The sequence below is a fragment of the Camelina sativa genome, chromosome 15, assembly GCF_000633955.1.
Source record: "Camelina sativa cultivar DH55 chromosome 15, Cs, whole genome shotgun sequence".
Lineage (NCBI taxonomy): Eukaryota > Viridiplantae > Streptophyta > Magnoliopsida > Brassicales > Brassicaceae > Camelina > Camelina sativa.
The window spans coordinates 680,249-689,702 of NC_025699.1; the positions used below are offsets into that span (position 1 = coordinate 680,249).

At 34.9% G+C, this 9,454-nt stretch overlaps 5 protein-coding genes across 5 annotated transcripts in view; 3 read left to right on the forward strand and 2 right to left on the reverse strand.

Annotated features, from left to right (window-relative positions):
* Positions 1–673, reverse strand: part of LOC104744397 (D-xylose-proton symporter-like 1) — a 5,000-nt gene extending 4,327 nt beyond the window's left edge. Inside the window, exons 1-2 of the mRNA XM_010465453.2 lie at positions 432–673; positions 5–105 (exon numbers count right to left, since the gene is read on the reverse strand). Of these exons, the coding sequence (XP_010463755.1) occupies positions 5–105; positions 432–464 (134 nt within the window). The 5' untranslated portion in view covers positions 465–673. The remainder of the gene's footprint in view (positions 1–4; positions 106–431) is intronic.
* Positions 1,199–3,783, reverse strand: LOC104744399 (probable NADH dehydrogenase [ubiquinone] 1 alpha subcomplex subunit 12). Its single transcript, XM_010465454.1, has 5 exons — positions 3,632–3,783; positions 3,184–3,210; positions 2,251–2,342; positions 1,664–1,773; positions 1,199–1,571 (listed from the first exon to the last, which is right to left on the reverse strand). Exons 1-5 carry the CDS (start codon positions 3,721–3,723, stop codon positions 1,413–1,415), a joined length of 480 nt encoding a protein of 159 aa, XP_010463756.1. The 5' UTR covers positions 3,724–3,783; the 3' UTR covers positions 1,199–1,412.
* LOC104747974 (protein EXPORTIN 1B-like) lies at positions 4,728–8,398 on the forward strand. The gene is made up of 16 exons (XM_019236597.1): positions 4,728–5,047; positions 5,304–5,420; positions 5,507–5,599; positions 5,702–5,773; positions 5,860–5,967; positions 6,038–6,120; positions 6,260–6,398; positions 6,484–6,552; positions 6,629–6,706; positions 6,903–6,965; positions 7,043–7,087; positions 7,191–7,298; positions 7,391–7,489; positions 7,597–7,806; positions 8,221–8,280; positions 8,390–8,398. The coding sequence occupies exons 1-16, from the start codon at positions 4,949–4,951 to the stop codon at positions 8,396–8,398; spliced, it is 1,452 nt and encodes a 483-aa protein (XP_019092142.1). The 5' UTR covers positions 4,728–4,948.
* The window catches only part of LOC109129047 (protein EXPORTIN 1B-like), a 13,632-nt gene continuing 12,659 nt past the window's right edge, over positions 8,482–9,454 (forward strand). The window contains exon 1 of the mRNA XM_019236598.1: positions 8,482–8,575. The gene's annotated coding sequence lies outside the window, so the exon portion shown is untranslated. The remainder of the gene's footprint in view (positions 8,576–9,454) is intronic.
* LOC109129341 (protein EXPORTIN 1B-like) lies at positions 8,596–9,404 on the forward strand. Its single transcript, XM_019237420.1, has 3 exons — positions 8,596–8,650; positions 8,911–9,008; positions 9,253–9,404. Exons 1-3 carry the CDS (start codon positions 8,636–8,638, stop codon positions 9,401–9,403), a joined length of 264 nt encoding a protein of 87 aa, XP_019092965.1. The 5' UTR covers positions 8,596–8,635; the 3' UTR covers position 9,404.

The window sequence follows — 9,454 nt, forward strand, 5'->3', positions numbered from 1 at the left end:
TCACGGAGGAATGGCTGCAAGAACAGAGTAGTTTTCTGGGCTGTGGTTCTCCTTAATCAGAGGTTCCTTTTCAGCACTAATCCCACCTGAAGAAGAATCACCAATCTACAAAGAAACATAGTTTGAATCACCAAATCGTTATTTCAAACCCAGAAAAGCTAAGGTCAAAACTCAAAATCCCAATATTATACAAGCTAGACACATTACAGCGAAATCGAAATCAATTTCACAACAATCTCTTCAATTCCAAAAATCAAGTCAAACCCTAACCCCTTCATACCATTGCATTCGAAACTTTTTAAAATCCATTTTACATCGTCGACCAAGAGAAGAGTCAAAACAACCAAAGCTCATTACAATTTTGCTATCGGAAACCTAAAAAAACGAACAAAGAAGAGGGAAATAATAAAAGACGAGAGAGTTGCGAAAACCTGTTCAAATTGCCTCTCGGAATCGAACCCCATGGTTACGGAAGCTTGATTATGGATCCCGTGAGTGTGGTTTGCTCAACGAGAGCCAGATAGAGAGATCTCGTTCTATGAGGGGGTTCGTACGAATTAACTTTGAGCTCGTACGAGCTTTGAAATTTGCAGAGGAGAAGAAAAACGTGAGGACGGGAGACGACAAGTATATGCCAGGGTGGGTAATCAATGTTAACGGGACACTGGACGAACGCTTTATATAGTCGATCTTAATTTCAAATTAAAGGCTTACTTTTCCTAATTTTAAAATTATTTATTTCACCCGTTTCGGTACGAAATTAGACTTAATCGTGTGTTTTCATGTTTTGCATATATTAATCAAAATTGCAAATTTTGAGATTTTCTTGTTTAGAGAAAGTTGGCAACAGAAGTGACAAAGTTGACCAAAAAACGACAAGGAAAAAAAAAAACTATATGTAAGGTGGTACAGAGGTGCTGATTTTGTATTAAATTTATCCCATATAAATTTTTTAAAAAGAAAAACAAAACATGTTTTTGCTATCATCATAAGAAGATAAATGGTACGCATTGCTGGACCTGGAATGGAATTTAATTATTAAAAAAAAACATGATATAGATATCCGTTTTGGGGAAAATATCTCATGCAGATGTCTCATTTTATTTAGTCGACTATGCCAGATGTATTGAATATTAAGACTTTTTTGGAAGATAAGTATACATATTTTTCTTTATTGGAAGATCACAATATTTTAAAATACACGAAAGAAACGAATATATATATATATTTTCTGTCCACATGTGAACAAACATGATGAGAAGTTCAAGGATCAGAAAATTATTAAACAGCGTCAATTACAATATTCCAAATACAAAAAAAAACCCAAGTGTGTTCAGCTTTAGATCCAAACAGCTTTTATTAAAATGACACAGAAACAAACAAATCACACAAAGGATCAACTAGATCTCTTCTTACTGAGTCTTAGTGGGTACCCATGATTGGTATCGAGTCCAATTCTTTTGCCCAGGGTTCAAAGCATGTCCCTTCGAATGGTATATGTATTCATCGCCTTCTCCAGAGAAGTTCTCTTTGTGCTCAAGCCCGTACCTTTTTGGTTTCAAACTCAATAGCTTGAAAAACAGATAGACTAATTTATTTGTTGTTTTCCAAGTTTTTCAAGCAATTTGATTGATTGCAAATTAGAAATGGCTTTTGGTTTTACCTCATCTCCAGTGTGATCAGTGATGAAATGAAGCCACCCATGCCATTCAGCTGGTACTTGAGATGCATTGTAACGATACTTGGCAGCATACTCTACCCATCTGTGCCTACCTGTTAACAAAGGGATTGCTTGTTTCAATGTAAATGCCTATTGACTTAACATTCTATAAAAATCCATGTATTGTTTCACCACTATTTCTACAGAGATACATGTATTGTTTCACCACTATTATCTTTCACAGATAAACAAGAAGTTGAGCACATATGTTTTTCTAAACTATCACACAGATTAGATTTATCTGTACTGAACAAAGCTATACATATCTCTGGTAGAGTACGTTAACCTGCTCAGTCTTCTCATGCTCTGACCAAAACTAAGTCATCAAATCATGCTGTGAGCTTATACTTTTTCCATGACTATACTAAATGCTAGGACTCAGGACAAACAAACATTTCAAGTGAATATTACAAACGGTATTCTTGGAATAGATACTATTTGATATCCCACACTACAGTGTCATCCATTTTTTTGGTAAAAGCATGATTTTGAATAGGTAACACATGAAGCTATTGAAAAGAATCACGTACCGTATTGAGTATCACCCAGCTTCTGGTAGTATTTGTTACCGAACTTGTCAACACCAACAAGTGTTGCTCCTATGTTGTGTATCTTAGTTTGCCTTAATCAAATAGAGACATTAAACGATATTGATCAGAAAGTGAGACTCACCAGCAAGCTAAAATATGAAGACTGGGGAAACTATAAGTTGGCAATATTCAAGCATATAGTATGATCCACTAACATTCAGAATGAGGAGCAGACAAAAGATGGATATTCTGCTGAAAAAAGAATACATTACTGTATTTGTATATATGATTCTCATAATGGTAGGACAATATTCTGAATCTTAGAAATAAAAAGATACTACTTTGCAAATGCTCTAGTCAAATTCACCAATTATCTAGAGCCTATAAGAATGACAGATCCAACTTAAATACAATTCGTCAAGGGGCACAAATTCTTTGGTTCTTAGGAGCTTTCAAGAATCAAGACTACTTAGTAAGCCAACCTCTATCGTGAAACAGACCTGACCACTTTCTGAGCTCTTCATCCTCTTCAAATTGAAATGCCTTGTGGCATAATACTGTCAATTCCTTCAGACATGTAACAAGACTATCTCTGGAATACCAAAAAGCCCTTCATTGTCACTGTTTCTTTGCCGAGCTCCGTGTCAACTTACATTATTACATCTATGAGGGAATTGACAGAATTATGCCAAAGTCAGCAGTCCAAGTTGAAGAGCAATAAAGAGTTCAAGAATTGTCAAGCTTCTGTTTCACAGTAGATTAAATCTGACGGAAAGATGTTTGCTCACACTGTCACACAGCAACGGCCGCAAAGAAGAATATGAAAATGAACTTAGCCTACAAAGGATTCCTGAACAATCACTTGAATCATATACGTAATCCCTAAATAAGTGAGATACTAAGCACAAAATATCAAAAAAGATAAATACTTACAAGAGGTTCCCATCTTTTAAACATCTCCTGTAATGAGAAGGGAAAAAAATGAAGCAATCAGAAAACTATCATAAACTAGAGATTACCTCATAATAAAAACAATAAGATCTTAAAAAAGCCAGAAACATTTGAGCCAATCTTAAGAATTTTATGTTCACCTAAGCATAAAGTGTTCACTTTTCATTTCCCATTAACAAAGATTTAACATTTGGGTGATAAAAAATCCGAAGAATCATTGCAAGACCAAACACTCAGCTATACAAACTCTAAAAGGCAAATTAAGCAGAGACAACAACGCGTGTTCATCTAGAATCTTCAAATAAAATGAAAGACCGAAAGATCTTTCGAATTCCTAGGTTTTTGGGATCCAACGAATCAAATCCATTCCAGAAGAAATTAAATAGGAGAAGAAGACGAGAGAAATCAATAAGAGAGACAAAGAACTAACACGAAACCATCTTCTCGGAGCATCCTCATGAAACCGCCGAGACCTTTCTCTCTAATCGCCTCCAACGCACTCTTCGCCGCCGTCAAAGCCATCGTCTTCCTCCGCTATCTCTCTCTCTCGGAATCGGGATTTGATTTTGATGTCGACGAAATTACAAGGGGCAACATAATTTAATAGACGATAACTAAAAACGCACCGTTTTGTATTTGTTGGGTTACGCTTTGTGTTTACATGATTCGCCTAGATCGATCGATGTTTCACGGGCCACGGCCCACTTCTCGCTAAGCCCTTCCTCGTGAAACATTTTACTAGAATGGGGATTCGAACAGGTAACCTGCACAAAATTGCTTCAGGTAAAATATTTGAATAATATTTATCAGAAGAAAATAATCCTACTAAATATATATGAGTAGCGTACAGTATCCTACTATATTAATTGAGAAGTACAAAAATAAAAATAACCTTAAAAAGTGTAAAAATTTACATACAACTGCCATTAGAAATTGTTAAATAAAAGCTAAAACTATCAAGGGTATAAAAGATAATTAATAATTAATAATCTTATTATCTTATTATTAATCAGCAAAAATTGCGGATTACATGGATAATCAATTGACTTAAATTAAATCTATTTACCAAATCTTTATCCTTTTAACTAACAAATCTCATACGCATTAAAAATTTTAAAATGTGGAAGCAATCTTCGATTACTGCCGCTGATTCCATGGAATTCATCTTAGTGGATGATTGATGAAGCTGTATGTTATTTTCCATAATTAAGGTTTTCTTCTCAGTATTTTTTTATTAAACAATTTCTTTTCCTAAACATATATATAGGATGATAGGATGGGAGCTGACCTTAAAAATGACTTAATCAAAAAATTCGAGAACGGAGCTTCTGAATTTTCAATCATAAACCATTATAAATAATATAACAACAAAAAAAATTATTATAGATTTCAATAAAAAAATTGTTCAGCCTGCGGTCTACCGCGGGTTAGTACCTAGTACAGTTTAAACACTGAGAACGGTCAACGGAAAAGTAAAAGATAAATAAGAAAAAAAAAAAAATTTTACAAGTCTTCCCTTTTTCTCAGCGTCGTCTCCTGCGTCAATCGTAAGCTGTCGTTCAAAAACAAACCTCTCCTCTCCCCTATATTTAAAACTGCCTCTCTCTTCCGTACCGCTCTACCTCTACCCAAAGAAAAAGAAAAAAAAAAACTCGAGAAATTTGTTTTCCCTTCATTGATTCACTCTCGTAATCGAGTCTCCTCTTTTTTTTTTCGATTCTTCTGGAATTTGCGTATTCTCTCCGCCATGGCTGCTGAGAAGTTACGAGACTTGAGTCAGCCGATTGACGTCCCTTTACTCGATGCTACTGTTGAGGCTTTTTACGCTACCGGATCTAAGGAAGAAGTGAGTCCATTGTTTTATCAGTGAATTTTAAACGATGAGAGCGAGTATAGCCACCGCATTAAGCGGTCTATTTATTACTGTTAATGCGGCGTCTTTGTCGTTGCTTTTTTTTAATCGATTTGGGGGTTTAGGCGAGGGTTTAGTATTTCCGATTCAAATTGAATGAGTTTTGGTTGATTTTTTCGTGGGTTTGAGGTTCTTTTAGTGTCGTTGCTTCGATTTGTTTGTGATTATAATGTTTGAAAACACATTGCAGAGAGCTTCTGCGGATAATATCTTGAGGGATTTGAAAGCTAATCCTGATACTTGGCTTCAAGTGGTTCACATTCTACAGAACACCAGTAGTACGCATACAAAATATTTTGCACTACAGGTTGGTTTTTAGTGTTCTCTTTATATCTGCTAATGTCTTCTCATTACTTTGCTGCTTATTTCTCTTGACATTATCTATTGTTTCAGGTGCTGGAAGGTGTTATCAAATACAGGTGGAACGCATTACCGGATGAACAACGTGATGGAATGAAAAATTACATATCTGAAGTCATTGTGCTGGTATGTATTATCTACAGGCATTAGGTTGTCTTTTTTTTTTTTTGGTTAGAACGAAGATGATAGATCAACTGAATTGTTTTGATGTTTAATTTTACCGTGTAGCTCTCAAGGGACGAAGCATCTTTCAGAGCGGAAAGGCTTTATGTTAACAAGTTAAATGTCATCCTGGTTCAGGTACTGAAAATTTTGTTTCTGCCAATTTATCGAAAAAGTCTGTTTATTAGTCTTTGAGAATAACGTATGATGTGATGTGTGTGCAGATCGTGAAACATGAGTGGTCAGCAAAGTGGAGAAGCTTTCTTCCTGATCTAGTTAAAGCTGCGAGAACTAGTGAAACTATCTGTGAGAATTGCATGGCTATTTTGAAAGTAAGTACAATCTAGTTACATTTGCGTTAATTAAGTTCATGGTGTATTTTAATAACATTTCTTTTCTTAGCTCCTAAGTGAAGAGGTCTTTGACTTCTCAAGAGGAGTGATGACTCAGCAAAAGATCGATGAACTCAAACAATCTCTAAACAGGCAAGTTAGACTTTTCAAGGAGTTTACTTTATTAGAATAAAGTAGAAATAAGAATTAACTATGTTCAAGTATATGTCCGTAATTTGTAGCTAATGTTTGTTTTTCATAGTTTACTGATTTATATTGTTTTCTTATGCAGTGAATTTGAACTCATTCACGAGCTATGCCTATATGTCTTCTCAGTGTCCCATAGACCAGAGCTTATACGTGCAACTCTCTCTGCATTGCATGCCTATCTTTCTTGGATTCCGTTGGGATATATATTTGAGTCCCCGTTGGTAATATTTTTGGAATAAGTGGAAGGAAATAAGTTAACAAGTCTTTAATTACAAAATCTCCCATTACTGATCTAGTTATTGGCAGCTGGAGACCCTACTTAATTTCTTCCCTGTTCCAGCATATAGAAATCTCACACTTCAATGTCTGTCAGAGGTATGCCAGTATGTAGTTCAGATTTGTCTGCTGTCGCTATTTTACTGTCATTGTCTAACTAGTGTTTTTCTGGCAGGTCGCAGCTCTTAATTGTGGGGAAGTCTACAATGTGCAATATGTCAAGATGTACAGCATCTTCATGAATCACTTGCAGGTAGTGCTGTTATCTTTGTTTGTTGGTTCTACTTATTTTCGTGGATTTATTTCTTAATGATCCTACTATAGAGTCTCACTTTTAGTCAGTTAATGTACTTTTTATGGTCATTTACCTGTTCTGTCCTGTATTTAGATTGACTTTCATGATAATTTGGCTTCTAGGTTGATGCCCATACTTGTTTTCATATCTGCAGGCAATTCTTCCTTTAAATTTTAATATCCCTAAGGCATATTCAACCGGAAGTAGTGAAGAACAGGCAAGTTTTTTGTTGTGGGTTAGTTTCTGGCCATTCCATTTTTCGAGATAATGACTGTATATCTTCTTTACCTCTAGGCTTTTATCCAGAACTTGGCACTGTTTTTCACTTCGTTTTTCAAGGTAAATCTCTTTCTTTGTTGAGTAAGTTACGTCAGGTTGTTTTGGATGTGTAACTGATGGACGATGGTTTGCATTTGTTTTTCTACTCTTTTTTCGTTTGCAGTCACATATAAAAGTTCTAGAATCTTCACCCGAAAATATTTCTCTCTTACTTGCGGGTCTGGGATATCTCATTAGCATATCATATGTTGATGACTCTGAAGTATTCAAGGTATGTGAATTATAGTTTTTAATATATATATTTCATGTTATTTGTTCAATGTTTTGGAAACTGACACGTTTTGCTTGCTTACGAGCGAACAGGTTTGTTTGGACTATTGGAATTCATTAGTTTTGGAGTTGTTTGGGTCGCAACATCATGTCGGTCACCCTGCACTAACTCCAAGTTTGTTTGGAATGCAAGTATGACTCCTTTATGTTCTTTTATAGAATGGAATCAGGATTATAGATATTGTATTGGTTGAACTTTGCTTTGATGTATTTACTTACCTGGGTCTTTATTTTCCTAGTGTCAGATGGCTTTCCTTCCTCGTACGGTTGATAGTGTTAAACCTGAAGTCACAGAGCGGCATAAAATTTATTCAGATCCATTGTCAAAAGTAAGAGGGCTCATGATTAGTCGCATGGCTAAGCCTGAAGAAGTGTTAATTGTTGAGGACGAAAATGGGAACATTGTCCGTGAAACTATGAAGGATAATGATGTTCTTGTCCAGTATAAGGTACCAATCGTGCATATGACCTATCTTCAGTTATGTAAGATATACTAGGTCCTCCACACACGGCATGTTCATTCATAGTTATTAAACAGAGTATTTATATTTGTGGTAAAAAAGTATTAGCTATTTTTAGCAGTTACTATATAATAGAAATATAAACAAAATAAATATAAGTGAATGTTTATTTAGACTTTTGATTATTTTTTAATGTTGAATAAGCTCTATTTAATACTCTCTTTTTTTTCCTTGACTCATGAAATCGGAGAGAAAAACTGACACAACTTTTACTCGCATCGCTACTCCTTTGATATAGGATACCAATAGTGTTATGATATATTAGAAGAAAGTTCTATTATATGATCCGACTTTTAGGTTTCAATTATATGGTATCCCATTTCATATTTTACACCATTGCAGATAATGCGGGAGACATTAATCTACCTCTCTCACCTTGATCATGAAGATACAGAAAAACAGGTACTTATTTTGAGGGTTACCAAATTTTCCTATCCTCTTGACTCTAGAATGATTTAGTTTTCAGAGTTTACTTTTAATTCTTTACGATTTTTATGTGTGCTAATGGTAGTATATGTAGAAGTGTTCATANGGTCCGTTTAAGACACCTTTTAATTCTTAGTTTATCATCTAAAAAGTGATATTCTGTGCTTTTAAGGTTGGAGAAAGTGAGCCATTTGTATCTGAACTTCTATCAAGCCTTACTACAATCGTTGGAGATCTTGAGCCTCATCAGATTCACACATTTTATGAAACTGTAAGAATTGTTTNCAATCTGAACACTTTATGCTGGGCTATTGGGTCCATTTCTGGATCCATGTTAGTAGAACAGGTAAGATTTCCGTTCTCAGTGTCTAATTGTATTTGTAATGAACTACAGTTTTAGATTTGTTTATATTTCAGTCATATACTATTGGCCCTAGGTATGTGCTAGCATTTTTCTAATGTTTCTAATGTTATTAGTGTTCTTGAGTGGTCTCCTATTGCTTTATGGTCGATTTGTGTTACATTGGTTCTACCACCAGTGTATTGTGACGTTTGTATCCTTTACTAATCATATCAACAACTCCGTCTGTTTTCTTTTCTTTTCAGGAAAACAGATTTCTAGTGATGGTTATTCGCGATTTGTTAAGTTTATGTGAAGTCGTCAAGGGAAAAGACAATAAAGCTGTTATTGCGAGCAACATCATGTGAGTTTTTTTCTACATCATGGATCCTAGAATTGAAACCTATTCATTACATCTTATCAAAATTAATACATCTACATTATATTGTTGATTTTGGCTTGGATTGTTGGTACTTATGTAGCGTGAGATTTTCTCTAGAAGTGGATCACTTGTTACCTGCTAGCATTATATATATCCCAAAACTTAAACTTGTCCCATGCATGATTTGTTTGAGTATTTGACTTGTGTTCTTGTACATTCGCTTCAGGTATGTTGTTGGACAATATTCAAGATTCTTAAGAGCCCATTGGAAGTTTCTAAAGACAGTTGTCCATAAGTTGTTTGAATTTATGCATGAGACGCATCCTGGTGTTCAGGTAATTCTTCCCTTGTTCAAGTTGGAATTAGAATTTCTGTAGGAGTTATAGTTTCTTGGCTTAATCTTTCATATTAAGTAGAACCAGTTGAGA

Coding starts and splice junctions, on each gene's coding strand:
- LOC109129341 (XM_019237420.1), top strand. Junction 9,009..9,252: donor GTTATTGCGAGCAACATCAT/GTGAGTTTTTTT, acceptor CATTCGCTTCAG/GTATGTTGTTGGACAATATT.
- LOC104747974 (XM_019236597.1), top strand. CDS start 4,949: ATGGCTGCTGAGAAGTTACGAGACTTGAGTCAGCCGATTGACGTCCCT. Junction 6,966..7,042: donor CCGGAAGTAGTGAAGAACAG/GCAAGTTTTTTG, acceptor CTTTACCTCTAG/GCTTTTATCCAGAACTTGGC. Junction 7,807..8,220: donor ATGTTCTTGTCCAGTATAAG/GTACCAATCGTG, acceptor ACACCATTGCAG/ATAATGCGGGAGACATTAAT.
- LOC104744399 (XM_010465454.1), bottom strand. CDS start 3,723: ATGGCTTTGACGGCGGCGAAGAGTGCGTTGGAGGCGATTAGAGAGAAA. Junction 2,343..3,183: donor TTAAAAGATGGGAACCTCTT/GTAAGTATTTAT, acceptor TATTTGATTAAG/GCAAACTAAGATACACAACA. Junction 1,572..1,663: donor CTGATCACACTGGAGATGAG/GTAAAACCAAAA, acceptor CTGTTTTTCAAG/CTATTGAGTTTGAAACCAAA.